This window comes from Helicoverpa armigera, chromosome 28, assembly GCF_030705265.1.
Source record: "Helicoverpa armigera isolate CAAS_96S chromosome 28, ASM3070526v1, whole genome shotgun sequence".
Classification (NCBI taxonomy): Eukaryota; Metazoa; Arthropoda; class Insecta; order Lepidoptera; family Noctuidae; genus Helicoverpa; species Helicoverpa armigera.
Window position 1 is genome coordinate 2,414,428 of NC_087147.1, and position 18,580 is coordinate 2,433,007.

The following is an 18,580-nucleotide window of genomic DNA, read 5'->3' on the forward strand; positions in this document are numbered from 1 at the left end:
GAAGATACCACAATAAGTCCAAAGTGTTGTCACATACTGCCAAACATACAATGTACCTTTAAACCACTTTACTGACGCAGCCCATAAACCAACCACCTAGTCTTTAACTCAAGGATATAAGGTTCAAATTGCAATGGCAGGAGGTTGTGGTAAGTGTAAGTGTAAAGTGGTTTGATTGATGCAGCTCTTCAACTAACCACATAGTCTTTAACTCAAGGGGTTAAGGTTTAAAATGCTATGGCAAGAGGTTGTGGTAGCTGTAAGTTTAAAGTGGTTTAATGGAAGGTATTGTTAAGATAAGGTAGTATAAATAGTTGTCGAGATTTCGATGTAACCATTCCGAGTTCAGATTAATTCGAGCACTATCATCTTTGGTTTGATAGGTAGGTTGGTCTGAAAAGGTTTAATTAGGATTTAAAATGCATATTGATTCGTAATTTAAAATGTTTAATTAAAGAAACTTCGATTATTGATTGGCAATCGCAAGTTAAAGAGAATTTTAAAGAGAAAAAAAGCTGTTGAAATATAAAAGCATGTCATATTTTCATGAACATTTTTAACTATACGAGCCATTTTCCCATAGTCCATGGGAACTAACGCCTGTACCGGGATAAAATACAGCATATGTTACTCGGGAAAAGTGTATCTTTCCTAACAGTGAAAAAATCTTTCAAATCAGTTGAGTAGTTTTCAGGGTATAAACAAGCTAAGACACAAATGTTTCCTCTTTACTATATTAGCATAGATAGAGACCTTACATGTTGAAAATCATTGTTACTTTTTCAGGTTTATTTGGTGTTTGATCTCATATTATTAAAATGAAGGTAAGAAAAACCAACAATTTAACTCATTTTCACTTAGACACATTCACTTTATAAGCAAGAACAAAAAATAATTCTTTGTTTTTCTATTTATTGCGATGCTATGGAAGAAATAAGTTATTAACAAGCTTTTGTTTTAATTTCAGGTGTTTATACCTCTCCTGTGTATTGTGGCGCTGGCAATCGCCGAACCACCAGTCGGGTAAGTGAAAAAAACATTATTTTATTATAAAATTGTTAACCATATAAAAACTAGCTGAGCCGACACAGATCCAACGGTCCTAGGTACCACCACACAAACTCAAAATTTTTACCTAGTTATAAAATTGGTTACCTATGGATAAATAAGTTGTTTATAACAGTGAATTTTCACTCAACTATGTAATAAACATTCACTTAAAATAGCTTTCCATCTTCTCACGAAAATACATAGAGCTTTCATTACATGAACCCGAAAAAGCTCCCCTTCTTATATCCTTATTTTCAAATTTCAGCGACGGCTACGCATCAGCACGCTCCAGCCATCACGACCACGACCATGGTCACGACCACAGCCTAGACTTCCAAAGATCTCTGTCCCAAGAGTACGGACCTCCCACCTCCCGGTCTTTTGGAACCTCCCGTAACGCCCTCTCAACTGAATACGGACCTCCGAACGCAAGATCAAGCTCAAGATCTGGTCTATCCCAGAGTTACGGAGTTCCGAGCGCTCGTAGCAGTCTTTCGCAAGAATATGGAGTTCCAAATGCTAGGAGTAGCAGCCAGTTTTCGTCTTCTCGGAGCCTTTCAACTGAGTATGGTCTACCCAGTTCTAGAAGCTCACCGTCTACTGAGTATGGAGTTCCTAGCTCTCGTTCTTCGCTGTCTACTGAATATGGAGTACCAAGTGCACGTACCCCTTCTTCCGAATATGGAGTACCGAATTCCCGATCTTCCCCTTCTGCCGAATACGGAGTTCCCAGTTCCCGGTCCTCCCCCTCAACGGAATACGGAGTCCCCAATGCAAGGAACAGCCCATCTGAGCAGTATGGAGTACCTGCAGCCAGGAACTCTTTGTCTGAAGAATACGGCGTGCCAGCTGCAAGGAATTCGCTCTCTCAAGAATACGGTGTACCATCTTCAAGGTCTAACATCGATGGGAGGACGCCATCCACTCAGTATGGACCCCCTGAATTTCGCTCCACACCCTCTGAAGAATATGGAGTACCTTCCCAAAGAAGCTTCGGTGCCCGCAATCCTTCTCAAAAATATGGCCCACCGACTTCAAGAAATTCTCCCTTCTCGCCGAATGCTTTGTCTCAAGAATATGGTGTTCCATCAACAAGAACTGCTGATGCTAAAAGCTTTACTACGCCCAAAAGCATTGCAAAGTCCTTTTCTGCCTCATCACGGTCATTCAAATCCCAATCATCTCGTTCTTTTGGTTCCCGTACACCATCAACCAGCTACGGTCTCCCCAGTGCAAGGAATTCTGATTCTTATTCCCAGGGTGCTAAGGCTCCTTCTCAATCGTACGGTGCGCCAGCTCGTGATGTGTCAGATACGTATGGAGTGCCTAGTGCGAGGGGTTTGTCTCAGGAGTACGGTGTGCCTGCGATTCGGGCTGCGGTCCAGAAGACTGGTGCTGTCGCTTCGTCTTATGCTGATGCTGCTGCCAGGTAAAATATTTCTTGTTCTTCGTGTTTTTGCCTGAATAAATTGTCGATCAATTTGAAGAGTTGGGTCTTTACCCAGAGAAGACTGCTTATTAGACTTTTTAACTGTTCAATGAAATTAAGGTTAGAAGTATGAGAAGTCTTCCAAATTCAGTTTCAAGTATATTTTATTTTTATTAGTCAGTGTCTGCTTACAAGAAGTTGGGTATTGTCAATTTTTAAACTGTATTTTAAAATAGTTCAGATGTTTAATTACATACCTAAAGGTTCATATATCTAGTATCATGTAATAAGCCCATATGCTATTCTTCTCCAGGTCTCCTCCATCAGACACATACGGGGTCCCTGCAGCTCGCGACTCGATGCCGTCAGACCAGTACGGAGTTCCTGACCAGTACAACAACCAGAACAACCAGGGTTACTCTTACGCCAGGGATGCTCTCAACGAACTCTTGAACCAGGTTCGTGAAAATGCTTTGTATTAAATATTCGTAGTGAAATTACTTTTCCTAAAGTGTTGACGTTAGCAAGTGAGTTAATACCCAACTTTGAAGAAAAACAAGGGCATTTTTATATCTAAACCATTAAATGTCATGTCTAATATATGAAGATCAAGAGTACATTAACCAGGTATTTTTACTTGTGTAAACCATCACATAAAATAACTTACAAAAACTACATAAATAAACTGCCTTTTTTGGGCAGATGTTAAATAATTAAATTATACCTTTTGGCTTGGGTAAAGCCGAAGCGACACTTACTGACATAAACCCCCCATGTTCCTCCAGGCGCCTTTCATTTATGTACCGGGGCCACAGTAACTTTTCCAAATAATCTTGCAAATACTGCCTCCTCTGAAGGCCTCCATTCCATTGTTTTAATATCCTTCATTCCATTGTTTCGGCTTAATATCCTTCATTCAATTGTTTTCAGGAGCCAGCTAACTACGACTTCGCATACAAAGTGAATGACTTCGAGTCAGGCAGCGATTTCGGGCACACGGAGACGAGACAGGAGAACAGGGCTGAAGGGTCCTACTTCGTGGTGCTGCCTGATGGTACCAAGCAGGTGAGGAGTTCTAGAATACTCTTTGGCTTAAGAATACTCTTTCTTTAGATAGAGAACTTAATCAAGTACTTAATCTCAAAAGTATTCAAAAGGATGACGAATGATATGAAATCTAAAAAGTGTGGTCATCTTTTGTTCGTTAATAAAAGAACCAATGGCAAATACCACGGAAAAAACGTGAAAGCTCCAGAATACCAGTTTTTTACATGAAGCGACTGCCTGCCTAACCTTCTCAATCCAATTACTTGGGTAGCCCGATGCCTGGCAATACAGGTTGTCAGACTTTCTGACTACCACCTACGACTGCCAGTGACCAGATGAACGTGCCAGCCGAATTACAACCACCCATCCACGATTCGACCGCGTCAAACGTTGCTTAACTTTGAACTTCAATTTGAACTCTATATCTACCTATCTAAAGTACATAACTCCTTGCTTTCAGACTGTGGAGTACGAGGCAGATGAGCGTGGCTTCAAGCCGAGGATCTCCGTGGAACCTGCAGACCTTGGACGTTCGGGCTACGATGATAATGCAGCTGACCTCGCTAGGTCTGGTGATGGACCTTATTGAGTAGAGTATAAGGGTTATTTTGCAATGGTGGAATGAGAAGTATTTAGTGGAAGAAATAGATTGGTTTCATGTATGGTCGCTTAATAGATAGAATAGTTTTGTTTTTGAAACTTGTAAATGAAAATTGTCTGTGATTATAATGATTCCTAATGTAGTAAAATAACAAAAAAAAGTTAACCAGAGCACAAACAGTACAAAATAAACTATCAATATTTTAAATGGTTATGTAAAGTTGGGACAAGCGTATTTTATATTTTCCACCAAATATACACTATGAAATACAATAAACGATTTCCACCAAATGTACATTTTGGAATGCAATAAATGATTTCCACTAAATGTACATTATGGAATGCAGTAAATGATATGATATGATAAATGTATAAAAGGAAAATAGAGGGGCTATTTTCCTAAACTATTTTCCACAGCACAGTGGCGGCGCCAAGCGGTAAAGATTGGAACTAAAATTACTTCTTATTTTTACCAATTCAAGAAATGTAAATAAGAAAAATGAAACGGCATTGTAAATGGATGTAAACGATTGTAAAATACTCAATTATTTATTTTTTATTAAGTAGCAAATGTAAAAAAAAATTAAAAAAATAAACTAAATATGTACCTCATAGTTTGTAAGTTGCTTGTGATGTAGTGATTTATAGTGCAATTAAATAAACTTTTTTGTGATATTTTTGTATTTTCAATTTCCACATTTTTTGTTGTTTTAAAACCATGCAACTTATTAAAGCACACACCTGTCTACTTACAAAAAAATATGACAGTGATGTAATACGGTGTTATTTTTTAAATAAATAATCTTATTCTAAGAAGCTCTTTTGATCATACATAATGTATCTAAACTACCCAATACGAGTCGAAGCATTGTCTGGAGCATCATCGTTATACTTTTCGTTTTTTTAAGTTTTACATTGATAGTTACTTTTATTTTACAGAGAGCTCTTAGAGCGAGGAGGAATAAGAAGGGGAGATCATTCATGAATAAATTCTAATATGTCGTGCAATCATTATGCTCTCGATGCATCGTGTTTCGCTTAAGACCAAGACTAACAGAATTAATTATGAATATAATGACTGTTACACCGGCGAACTAACTCCCACACCCGAACAAAAATTACTCTACTATATGTTATTTTTATGGCCAGAGAAACAAGTCAGGCAACGAAGACTACTTTTTTTTATAGAAATTACATTATTTGTAATAAAATACATACATGCAACAAACAAAAAATAATTAGGTTTAAAAATAGTGTCCCACTGGCATCGGGTTCAAGCTACCGGGCGGTGGCTTAGAGAAAAATCTACTTTCGACGCGTGCCGTGTCGAGTAGTACAGCTTTCTGCATCAAGCGCCTTAACAAAAATTATAAATTTAAAAAAACTCCCGACCCAAAAAAAGTACGCAATAATTATGACAAAAGGTTAAAAACGCTAAACCTTATAAAAAGCAAAAAATAACTTTTAACACTACGTAAACTAAATTTTGTCGTGTCGGGGGGCCGCTCTAATTCATTACTTTAGATACGTGTTTTTTTTTAAACGAATGTTGTAATTAGGTAGGTATCATTTGATTTATGTAAGTATTTATGAAGGTAAAAAGCGGCCCCCCGACACGTCAAAATTTAGTTTACGTAGTGTTAAAAGTTATTTTTGCTTTTATAAGGTTTAGCGTTTTAACCTTTGTCATAATTATTGCGTACTTTTTTTGGGTCGGGGGTTTTTTTAAATTTATAATTTAATTTTATTTCATGCTTTTTAAAGGAGCTCGTTAATTTTTCCTTCTTTCATTTAATTTATTTTATCTTAAGATGGGGTCGCTATATGCGATCTCGGCCAAAGGAAGCTGTTTAACAATCCTCATGACAAACTGGCTCTGGGAGAATTGCACAGATTGAGAAACAATAAAGATTAACCTTTGGACATTCTAGATTTTCAGCAAAAATATAAATCGGTTTATCCGTTTCATACCAGCATTCCAGGGTTTCATCCGCCACATCCCATTTCCAGCATCAGGTTCTCGTCAATCAGAAACATGAAGAGAACTCGTCAAGACAAATTCAACGAGCCCAAACTCGATGGGTTTACTAAAAGGCAGTTCAGGGTTACGTCTCCTACCTTCGTGAGCTGGTCTGCTGGTAAGCAGACCAGCTCAGTGGTTCCAGAAGACATAAGTGTTTCAAATTTCAGATCCCACATATACTTGCAAGTAAACTGAGCGTGTAACATTCCTATCACATCTAGCAAACGATGCAACTGATGTCCTTGAAGACCTGAACCGATTTCCACCAAACATAGCTAAGAACACTCCCGACTGACATACCTTTTAAACAAAAAAAACCGCATTACAATCGGATCATCCGTTTGGGAGCTACGATGCCACATACACACACACACACACACACACACACACACACAGACACGTCAAACTTATAACACCCCGTCGTTTTTGCGTCGGGGGTTAAAAAGTCATAAATATGAGAAGAGGCTTTTTCCACCTTATTATAAAACATGGTCTTGAATAAGTACCAGTTTTGTTCTCGGTTTAAACAATAATCTTGAAGGAGTTCATGGACTAAAAACCATGCTTTTAAAATCCTATGTTTAAAATAAGGTGGTTTTCGTGTAAATCTACTAAGTACTTACTTACCCAATATTCTTAGCATTTCAGTTTCTATTAAATCTAGAAAAGGTTAAATGCAATAGTAAGTGTTACATAGATGATAGATGCATAGAGATTAGCCGCAATGGCTGAGAACTTTAATTTCGAACTTTTTGAGAAATACTTAAGTTTAGGCTTCATTTGTTTACCTACACATAAATACTAATATTTAAAAGTTTGTCTGTTGGTTTGTTTGAACCGATTAATATTTGGTAGGGCAGGTTAGGGACTTACTGGACCGATTTGAAGAAATATTTTTGTTTTAGATATTAAATTCTTCGAGAAAGGCCACTATGGGTGCGTGCGAGCGAAACCACCGCAAACCGCGAGCGGAAATTAGTTCCTTAAATTAGAAATAATAAAGCTGTAATAATAAAGCTACAAGTAATTAATTATTTTTTATGTAAAAAATAAAATAAACTATCATAGTAATCATGCTCTATTTACAATCTAGGGCCGTGGTCAGTTTTTTGCGGAGGTGTTTTGGCAAGCTATGTTTTCGTAAAATTTGATCAAAATCCGTTTAGTAATTATTGCCTGAAAAAGTTATACAGGTTTACTACCCTTCCTTTCTATGTCTAAGGAATATATTCGCCGACAACATGACATAAGAACATCTCATCTCATCTCGAAAATTGAACGTTAAAATAAACAGTAAACAGTTTTTTTATGAAAATTTGTTTTTATTTTATCGGAGATCTAAGGACTAAGTAGGTGTATTAGCGTCATTACACAAATAAAGGACCATATTTTGGTCTTATACGAAGGGCCTTTAAACCATTACTAATTATGATCCTCCTTCATTATGTTAGTTAATCCGGAGTAAGGTCAAGTTGCAAATAATATAACACTGTCAGTGCGTAGTATTAGGAAGTCTATGTCGTGGGTACATCCTTGAGTGACATATTGGTGGGTTAAGGAAAACTGTGGAGTGGTGTTTGGAGCGTAAAAAGATGTGTGCTGTAGAGAATTCACTTTTTTTTTATTTAGTGATGCTGGCTAGTTATTTAGAAATAGACGAAATCGTAATAGCTAGCTTTTGTAACATTTTTGTGTCAGTCGCTTTAATTAAAACGCTAAAAGACCAAGTCTTTTCAGCAATTCCTAGCTGCAATATCTCAGTATTACGATACCTCATCTACATATGTTTCAGTAATTAGCTCCAAAAGCGTAGTCTGAACTATAAGCATAAATATGTACAAAAAAGAATATACTTGTGTACCATGTTATATATAGCTAAATAAATAATAACAATGATGTCGGGAATGTTTCAAATATTTCTTTTACAATAAAAAATACATACAGTTTTACAAGACATATAACAAGCTCCACTTTTAGTATTGATCACTGCAAACTTTTAATACAAGAATAAAACAAAACACTAACCACCAAAAAATATACAAACTATCGGCTCCATACCAACCTCTGTTCCAAATCTCAGTGTACACCTTGAAAGCTCATCTTTTATGTCGCTAATGAGACATAATTTTTCATCCCCAACACTTTTGTAACACCATGTATAAAAGCTTCGAACAAGATGGCGACAGTATCGATTCAACTACACTTGTCGAGTGAGACAGTTTCAATTTCGACATAAGTTTGCTTTATTAAGTTGCAAATATGAAGGTATTTATTTCTTTGTTTATTTAATTTTAGGAGTGAAGTGATTGCAATGATTTTTTGGGTAGAAGGACCAGGATTGAAAATTTGGTCCTTTTGGTTTGAACTTCGAATTTCAATATTTGAGGAACTTTTCGTATTCAAACTAGTCAAAACATGGTTTATTTAAAAAAATGCCATTGAAATGATAATTTTTGGTTACAAAAGCCTTTTTTAGGAAAAGCTTTATGGTAGGTATTCAGATTTTCTGATATTTTTTATAATGTTTCCAGACTATCGCCGCTGTTGTGTTACTCGTGGTGTTTGCTTCCGCAGAACCGCCTCCGTCTAACAGGTACTTATTAGATTGCTATGAAATATTGTTATTTCAAAACAGTCACAGAAAAACGTGTCACTGAAATACTGAAAAATTCCACCGGACTTATTCCTCTGTTAGCTTAAAAAGCATTTAATTTTTATGAGTAAATAAATGTGTATTCAATTATCGAACAAATATAATTAACAAAATACTTACCTGAAAATCAAACTTAATAAACATACATCTCCGTAATAAATATAACATTAAAGTATAACACTTGTTAAAAAAAAGCCCATTCCATCGTTTTCTTTCCAGCTACCTACCACCTCCATCATCATCCCGCGGTGCTGGCTACCCTCAGGGTCCTGCTACCCAGAACTTGGGCCCTCAGATAGTGGCAGCCAGGACCCTGGACCCTCAGGGACGTGCTGGGCAGGGTCATGGAGCTCATGGTGGACACGGGGCTCATGGTGCTCAAGTTAATGGTTTTGGAAGGTGAGTTCACAATCACCAAACTTTGTAAACATATTCTTGGTGGTACTAGAATGAACATAGAATACTTTTTATTTAGTAAAAAAAAACTCACTCGGGACGTGAATCTATGTTGTTGGGAACTTCGATCTTGCCGTGTCAGTGACTAATTTGATATGCATCGGTCTTCAGAACCGGTCCCCAAGACCACGGCTCCGCTCACGCGAGGCTTGGCGGTGATGCTGCCGCTGGCTACGACCACAATGCTGCCGCCTTCGCCAGGAATGCTCTTGAAGAGATTAATGCTGTAAGTAATTTTGGTGTTTATTGTGATTAAGGGACGTGTTTGAACAGCTGTCTCTCTCTTGGTGTCTGACGTAATACGATCTACATTGAAAAACCTTTTCATATTGCTTAAATACATAGGTACTTACTATCCATTCGAAAAATTGTACCAAAAATCCTTCATTTAAACCACATTTAAAAAAGACATTGTAAAAGGAAAGAGTGTTGATGAAAATCTTGTAAAAGTTCACCACTCAAATTATCATGTTTAGATAAAACAACTTAACCTTATATACCAATATGTTGATTTATATGCAAAAAATCAATTTGAGATTCAAAATACTATAATTACAGACCAAATAAACTACGTAAATGTGGGTACATAAGATATAGAGATATATTCATGTACAACCACCAGGTAACATTTAAAGGGGGTTTTCTCAGGAAACAGGGAAATAATTAAGACTCTACCCCTAATTACGATCCTGGTTTGATTAACCAACTACCATAACCCATATTCCATTACTTGTAAAGGAACCAGCGAACTACAACTTCGGTTACATGGTGAATGATTACCAGGAGGGAACCGACTTCGGTCACCACGAGGAGCGCCAGGAGGAGCGCGCTCAGGGAGAGTACCATGTCGTGTTACCTGATGGCAGAAAACAGGTCAGTCTCTGAACATCTACGTCTTCTTGTAATGAGTTTGGATGGTGTTTCTTGCCGGTTCTTCTATATGAGACCAACTTTTTGGTGCAAAGCAAATAATGTGATGTTTCATAAAGTTTGAAACTGTAAAGATCTACTTAGAATTAAAGCTTATTTGACTTTAATTTGTTTTGCCAGTTCAAAAAATATCTGTCTGCTGTCTATATTATGATTACTAACAAGAGTAAATAACTAACTTCAAACTCATCTTCTTTAATCGCATCTTGAAATCTTAGACTTTTTGAATTAATAACTGCCCCACTGCAAATCTCTCAAAAATATATCGAAAAACGTAGCCATGGATTTGAATTTTAGACAAAACTAAAATTCTGCTTCTCCATGCCTTAAAATTATATGCCGTTTACATTTTTCAGACTGTAAGCTACGAAGCCGACGAACGCGGTTTCAAGCCTCAAATCTCCTACGAGGATTCTGAAGGTTACGATAGCAACGCCAACAACGCTCGCAGCAACCAGGTCAATGGTTATGCCAACCACGACGCTGGTTACGCCAACCACGGCAACCACGGTAACCACGAAGATGGGTACCACGGTAACCATGGCAACGGGAATGCGCGCTCTAATGGCTACTGACTCCAAGATGGCCGATTTTTAGACATGATAGTTTTTATTTGTATTTATTTTCTTATTTTGTGATTTTTGCGTTTTATATTGGTATGAATTTTGGAAAATGTAATAAAATATTTCTGTAGTTATTTTAAGTGCTTGCTTGTATGTATGCTTAGAATAAATAAACTTTATATAAGTGAAATTTGCATTTTTTTTAAATCAAATTAATACTTATTTTCCGTTTTAATCCATTTTGTTTTTAAAGTAAGACATTTAAGAAGGTAGTTTGATCGACAGCATTTTGTAATGTTTTTTTAACTCCCGAATGGTGAAGTTATTTAAGACTTTATCTAGAAAATTACATAATAAGACATAGAAAAAGAAACCATATAAACCCAGAATGCCTATTTATATCTTACATGACGTCACAAACTAACTTGTCAACTACAAAGCAAATATTTCTAAAACCAATAATAATTAGCAGAGCGGAAAACGTCTAAATATTTAACCATAGATCATGTTATACCATTGACCTTGTATTATTGTCTTATTATTTCTTGTTAATAGGTTTCCGTACTAGACCATTGGGCGACATATTTCTTAATATGATATAGGTACTAGCTGTTCCACGCGGCTTCACTCGCGTACCCGGGAAACTTCTTCCTGTACCCGGACAAAATACAGCTTATCCTTCCAAATTGGTGCAGTAGTTTCGGAGCCTTTGGGGTACCTACACACAACAAAAAAAAAACACTTTAACTCAACTTGCGCTTTTGTTTTTGAACGTAAAACAATATACCTAAACAGAGTCCCCAAATCACTTTTCACTATTTCCTTTGATTTTGCTGAAGGAAGAAGCGAAGCTACAGACTCCCCAGCAGATGTAGGTTTGATGAAGAACCATATCACAATAGGAATAGGTATTATGTTTACAAAACTTACGAAAGGTTTAACACATTCATCGATGACAAACTTTATAAAAACAGTTCGTAAAAAATCTTTAAAAAAATAACTACTTAGTTCAAGAAGTTGTTTCATTCTTACCAGAAAGGTAATTTGATTAAGTTGGTCCCACCGGTCCGAGGCCCTGAGCCCTGAGCACGAATGTATGTAAAAAAAATAAGTTCCGACACATAATAACTATGCGACCGACAAAATATAGGAGCAATTAACAACTACGTACTCTAGATTCAATTCACAAACTCCACATACCCCACTACCATAAAAAACCAACCTACATCTATTTCTTGACCTTCAAATATCACTTAACAATTAATCCACATTAAAAATTGCACAACTAAAGCAATTAATCGAATTCCGTTCAGCCAATATTTGTTCAAAAATCTTGATCAAGGCCTAATGTATTGTTTGATTTATTTTCGTATAAAAATGGCGGGTTTTGAGGATTTGGCATCATTCCAAGAAGTCCTTTAGATCTCTTACAACATGAAGGTAAAATAACATTAATTATTTCATTAGTATTATTAACTTTTATATCAATCTAGGTATATAAAAAGAGTTTTTAATATTCTATGTTCTGCTCTAATTATTTCACATTCATCAATTTTAACGTTAATTAAGATCAGTTTTTGAGCTTGCTTTTCATTGATTGCTAAGTTTTTTTTAATCATTAGAAGCAATGTTAAAATTCTCAATCGTATCTGTAAGCTTTCCAGTAAAAGAATCATCAGTTTTATTTACATTGTCATCAATTGTTTAACCATTTTCTCTAAGTTATCAAAACCCCTCTAAAATTGCATCTACATACAAAATGCTTTCCATAACTTGAACCTCATCATCATCCACGACCTATTTACCTTCAATAACCTCTTCATCATCATCCAGGTCCTGATTGCTGTCGTCTTCGCCATCGGCTCCGTGTCAGCGCTGGGCTCTGGACCCTACCTGCCCAGTGGATGGAGGCCTAGTGGTCCCAGCTTCTATTTACCGTCGGAAGTTGCGGTAAGTGCTTTAAATAATGTAAAAGTTTGACATTATTTAAGCAAAAGAATGTAAGATTTCAGTAATACCTTTTACTAAAGGAAGCCCGATAAATATTTTTGCAAGCGTTCGTAAAATGCATTTAATAAAAAATAAATAAATAAATAAGTATAATTGACATTTATTCGACACATACTCAAAATAGTTGGTCAAATGATAGTGTCTAAACATACACCACTGCTTATCCCTGTAGGATATATATTGCTGTCCTCATGTAATCATAAAATCATTCTTCCACAGAAGCCAGCTGACAGTCCTCTCAAGGAGAACCTGCTCCAGGAAACCGAAGCCTCAGGGTCTGATGCCCTCAGGGAGTACGGACCTCCCAAGCTTGAGGTGGTACAATACAGCGTCAACCAGGGCCTGCCTGATGTGGCTACAGAACAGACCTTCTTCGTCCAATCTCTGGCTACCCAGGAGTTGCAGTCGGCTGTCCAGGAAGCTGTGCAGGTTGAAGGTAAAGCTTGCTCATCACTTTTTAATTTACAACTGTCCATTTGGTCATGAATAAGATTTCATGTTGAAGGAATGGTCTAGGCCAATTACAATCTGTAACTTACATATGTGATTATATAGTTTCTGTACTACCATGAAATATTTATGTAAAGATTCTATCATATTCTGTTCGTTTCTATTATCTATTCATTTTGGATAGCATAAAGAAAGACGTAATTAAAACCAACCCAATTCCAATCACAGCAAACACAGAACAAGCCGCCGCTCTCGTAGAAGAGGTTTCATCCACCACCGAGGCTCAATCAGAAGAACTATCAGCTCAGGAACAAGCTACTGAGGTCCTCTCCGAAGCCCAACCTACCTTAGAAGCAAACCCACTCGACTTTGCAGCAGAAATCGTAGAACAGACCTCCGAAGCTGTACAAGATGAAGCCACAGAGGCTTTAGTTCAAGAAGAAATCGCTGCACCCACTGCCGCTGCTGCCGAAGCAGACAGCGAGGTTTCCACATCTGTGGCACAAGAAGAAGTGGTGGTACCAACTGCGTTAGTTGTTGAAGCTGTAGAAGAAGTAGTACCAACTGCTGCCTTAGTTCAGGAAGAGGTTGTACCAACTGTGGTTGAGCAGCTTGTAGTTGAGAAGGTGGCTGCTGGAGTGAATAATATCGCTGAGGCTTTGGTTAACTTGGAGAAGGAAGTTAAGGCTGCTGAGGTAAGAGAAATTGACTTTTTGAAACTTGTCATTGTTCAGCACAAATGCGATGTAAATATATTGTTTGGCTTTTCAACCCTCGGAATAATGAAATCTACATTTTCAGGCTCTTGAATCTGCCGTGGAAATCAAGCAGGAGTATATTTCTGGGTAAGCTGGTCATACATTTACAACATCATTATCTACTTATGCAAAGGCTATCTATTAAATTAGAATCACTTTTGTTCCTGTAAGACAATTCAAATTGATTTTCTCAAACTTTACATTATGTTCTGCATTCATTTTCAACCCATCCACCTTTTTTGTTTCACCACTCATTAATTTATTTCTCGTAATATTTATGAACCCTTCCACCTTCATTGTCTTCCTACACTCATTATATTCCTCATAATCTTTACTGACACTATGTGGTTTATCTTCAGATCTGTGCAACAAGCTCCCGAAGGTTTCTTGGAGTACGGCCCCCCCGGCTTCAGGGAGTACGGACCCCCCAAGCCAGAGGACATCGCTAGGTCTGCTGCTGTTGAGGTAACTATCATAACTAACATGTTCTTCAAATACCTTGCGCTTATTGACTTCAAGAATGACCCAGCTTCTTTCAAAATTTCAGCTTTTCAAAATTGATTCAGAAATTAACTAGTAGTCGTACTTGCAAAGTTTCCTGTTTTGCAAGGAGTGATTTTATACTTTTTGCTTTTGCCAATGGATTTTACCTAATTATGGTATAGATATATTAGTTAGTTATCGGTAGCATATACACTAATATTAATGAATAGGAATAAGTGGATTTTACATCAGTAAAGCCTAAAATAGCTGACGTGTTAGGATAAAACATTTTAAACAGGTTCCTATATCTCCATTAAATAAGATGGTATAGATTATCATACTACCTAATGACTCTTTTTCTCTCAAAAAAGAATGAAAGATGTACTATGTGATATAGCTTTTGTACACCAGAACAACTTTTTGAATAGGGATATGAATATTATTTTTATGTTTCACAGGTTGCTCCTACCAGTGCTTTTGAGAACAACGAAGTTAGAAGGAGGCGTTTCTCCCCGAAACTCAAGTAAATAATATTTTTAAGTGACAAATAATTTTTTGTATTTTGTTTTGTTGATTAACGTTTCTAAGCTTAAAAATGTGCAATAGAACATAAATTACTTTTGCATTTTTTTTAATGTTATAATTTTTATTATACTTTACATAAACAAGTGTAGTACACATATTGACATAACACATAAAAGTAACTTAATTTTTTTGTACATTGCTTTGGCAAATTAATAACTCGTTTTTTTATAAATTTCAGGGCACACAAGAGGCACTAAGAACCTGAGCTAAAGAAAATCAGACAATAAATTGGACGAGCTAGAAAAATGGACTTCGAGGAATTTATCTTATAAATATGTAAAAAAGCAATTTAAAATTAACTTTTTCCATTGAAGTTTGAATGAAACTTTCATAATATTTAGATTAACTGGTAGGTACTTCATGGCTATATTCTCTCTTTTAATATGAAAAACGATGAAAAGTTTAAACTTCAATGGTTAAAGTTAACAAATAAAAACAGTGATGGTTTAATTTTTAATGATAAAAAATTTACAAAAAAATATATTTCGAATAGTACCTAATGATGTGTATGTAATTAATCAACTATGGATATGTAATGTGATAACTAAATAAATAAATGAATTGAATTATTAATATTCCTTTTCATTGTCTTAATTTAAGTACCCACTTACTGCTGAGTACCAGTGTTTTACATGGAGCGACTGCCTATCTGACCTCGTCAACACAGTTACCCGGGATACCCAATACCCCAATAATCATATCTATAATATGACAAAATAATTTTATAATCCACTAGGTAACATGAACAGATCAAAAATAAACATTTTCTTCATGTCTTTTCTTCATCTAATATCCATCTACGTCAAAATAGATTAAGCTCAAAACACTGTAATTATAATATGCTTACTAACGCCTCATTAAAACCGTAGGGATGTTGAGTATAAATGAGCGAATCTATATTAGATAATGTTATAAAGATTGAAGAAGTTTGTTTGTTTGAACGCCCTAGTCCTAGGAAGTGCTTGTCGGTTTTAAACACGGTGGAAGAATAAATTGATTGTCATTTTGTTTTCCGTGGTTTTGAAATAATGGAGTGTTGGAGACCCCGCTTATCGCAGAAGGCTCCTTTTTATTTGGGGATGTAAATCCAATGAGACGCGAGTGAAACCATTTAATAAAGCTAGTAGGTACTTACTTAATATTTGAGAGTTTATTAATAGACAATAGTGTAAGAACAACCATTTTCAAAGGTATACGAAGGGATTGGCCAGCGAGTACCTAACTCGCTTCCTATAGCTATTTTCACGGAGACAAATTCGCGGTGTGAATTTGTATAAAATATTCAGATATTGAAGAAAATTATCGTTTGTTTAATATATTAATAAATATTAATTGTGTCATTACATAGGTATTAGCATTTTTATAGGAATTTAAGTATATAAACGAGGAGTAAGGGTGTATATTATACATTCTTACAAAGGACATCGTTTTGGTAGCATCATGGGTCGTTGTAACGTTTTTCTAAATCTTTTTGTGTTTGTCACATTGGTCAATTTGTGAGTATATTGTCTACTATCCGATATCCCGCGGCTTCACCCTCGCACCATGGGAACTACTGTCCGTTCTGGGTTAAAATATATAGTCCTCCTCATCAATTTCGATAACGGCGACCTAAGGCAAATTCACCTCCTAGCGTGAGCCCTGATGTGACTCGGCAAGATTGTATTTTTTAACAGTGAAAGAATTCTTCGAATCGGATCAGTAGCTTCGGAGTTCCCTTAGGGTACAAATAGCCTAAGAGTACAATGGGATAGACAGGCATAGACTATTTGAATAAATCAAGAGCTTAAAGATAGATCTCCTTAAACGGTGGGACAGGTTTAACCACTTAGTTTTATCCACGGAGGAGAAATTGTTCTCCGTGGTTTTTTCAAAGCCTTAAATGTTATTGAAAACAAACTTACAAATGATTTTTCCTTTAAGTAATTTGTTTGTGAGCCTGGGATATATATTCGATGCAGGGGAGTTTGATCCACCATTTCTTCTTCGCGGCAAAAACACATAAGTATTGAGCGATACAAGGCGTCTTAAGTGGCTGTCTTTTATAAACTGAACCTTCGAAACGTGCTGATTTTTAGCCTACTTTGAATAAATGACTCACAGCACTACAAATATAACGAAGACATTATTTTTATAGATTTTCTCAAGCTGACGTCGAAGCATACGAACTCTTTCGTTACAATCCCAAGGATTTGCAGCCATATACTTGGAAGTATGTGTACCAACATAGAAAGAAGGATGAAGCTCAATCTAAAGAGGACCACAATGAATATGGATGTATCCCGTAAGTGAACAAACTTTTAGTCGGCCGATAGTTTGTTTGGGCTCATAAATCAGTATGCAGATGAATGGTAGTAAGCACATTACAAAGATCAGATATTTAACCAGTATCAGACCGACTGATTTGATTGGAATCAAGACTTTCATAATAAAACATTGCCAAGCATCTCGTCAACTGTCGGCCGACTGTTTAGTCTGCAGTGTGCAGGTAGGCTTATGCCCATTTTCACCAACAAATAACTTAGGGATCCCCTAAGAGCTTTTTAGGGAACACTTAATACGAATTTCGTTTTTACCAAAGCCTTGGGGAGCCCTTATTCTAAGTGAAACTTAGTTAGGAAAACGTTAAGAGATTGTTGGTGAAAACGGGCATTATTCTCCCATTCGCTCCATAGAGCTTAGCGACTACATTTTCTTATCAAAATTGCAGAGAAAGTAACGAAAAAATAAGGCCCGACAGAACTCTACCACCCAGAGATGGTGGAGAAGAATACACTCATGGTGAGAAAAGGGTGTCTTCTCATAACACAAGAATACCTGAATTCAAGCATGTGCCAACTGTAAGTATTCTTCAATCTCCTGAGCTATTTCCCAACCATGTTGAGGTCGAGTACCAGTGTTTTACAAGGAGCGACTGCCCTATCTGACCTCCTCAACCCAGTTACCCGGGCTACTCAATACCCGTTGGTACTGACTTCTGACTATTCGTAACGACTGCCAAAGATGTTCAATGACAGCCGGGACCCACAGTTAAAGAGAAGACACTAATATTAATTTACTTTTTATTTTCAGAGCGCTGGTATGAAAGTTTTCTACGGACGCCCCCTACCTGGACACATAATTGTCTTGCCAAACGTAAACAACGTTTTTGATTATCACGCAAAACCTGTCTAAAATGATGACGGACCACATACTACCAGCACAGTTTAAATATATTCTCTTAAACAGTTGTAAATATACGTACTAACGTTCATAACAATGTCACTCACACACGCATAGTAAAAGCTCGTCGATGCACATGCGTGTGTGAGTGACATTTTTACGAACGTTTGTACGTAGCTTCATAACTGTATATCTTTATTCTGTGCTGCTACGCAGGACGCTTCAGTGCGCGGCAAGATGCGTATAGACGCGTTGTGACACTACAAACTTTTAGTCTGTTAGTTGATTTGGGCTCATGAATCAGTATGAAGATGAATGGTAGTACACACGTTACAACGATCAGGTAATCAATACGTTCGGTATCAGACCGACTAAAAACTT

At 36.7% G+C, this 18,580-nt stretch overlaps 4 protein-coding genes across 4 annotated transcripts; all 4 read left to right on the forward strand.

Annotated features, from left to right (window-relative positions):
* Nucleotides 1-342: 342 nt before the first annotated feature.
* On the forward strand, nt 343-4,243 carry LOC110380157 (pro-resilin-like). The gene is made up of 7 exons (XM_021340046.3): nt 343-383; nt 787-824; nt 968-1,023; nt 1,316-2,479; nt 2,793-2,937; nt 3,410-3,544; nt 3,987-4,243. The coding sequence occupies exons 2-7, from the start codon at nt 819-821 to the stop codon at nt 4,113-4,115; spliced, it is 1,635 nt and encodes a 544-aa protein (XP_021195721.3). The 5' UTR covers nt 343-383; nt 787-818; the 3' UTR covers nt 4,116-4,243.
* Nucleotides 4,244-8,346: 4,103 nt separating this feature from the next.
* On the forward strand, nt 8,347-10,836 carry LOC110380163 (pro-resilin-like). The gene is made up of 6 exons (XM_064042476.1): nt 8,347-8,414; nt 8,681-8,742; nt 9,022-9,201; nt 9,370-9,484; nt 9,997-10,131; nt 10,545-10,836. Exons 1-6 carry the CDS (start codon nt 8,409-8,411, stop codon nt 10,761-10,763), a joined length of 717 nt encoding a protein of 238 aa, XP_063898546.1. The 5' UTR covers nt 8,347-8,408; the 3' UTR covers nt 10,764-10,836.
* Nucleotides 10,837-12,130: 1,294 nt separating this feature from the next.
* LOC110380155 (uncharacterized) lies at nt 12,131-15,636 on the forward strand. The gene is made up of 8 exons (XM_064042381.1): nt 12,131-12,191; nt 12,585-12,701; nt 12,981-13,197; nt 13,440-13,906; nt 14,013-14,056; nt 14,329-14,434; nt 14,911-14,975; nt 15,216-15,636. The coding sequence occupies exons 1-8, from the start codon at nt 12,186-12,188 to the stop codon at nt 15,232-15,234; spliced, it is 1,041 nt and encodes a 346-aa protein (XP_063898451.1). The 5' UTR covers nt 12,131-12,185; the 3' UTR covers nt 15,235-15,636.
* An 823-nt stretch (nt 15,637-16,459) lies between these two features.
* Nucleotides 16,460-18,541, forward strand: LOC110380164 (uncharacterized). The gene is made up of 4 exons (XM_049851584.2): nt 16,460-16,533; nt 17,175-17,321; nt 17,748-17,877; nt 18,110-18,541. Exons 1-4 carry the CDS (start codon nt 16,478-16,480, stop codon nt 18,209-18,211), a joined length of 435 nt encoding a protein of 144 aa, XP_049707541.2. The 5' UTR covers nt 16,460-16,477; the 3' UTR covers nt 18,212-18,541.
* Nucleotides 18,542-18,580: the final 39 nt, after the last annotated feature.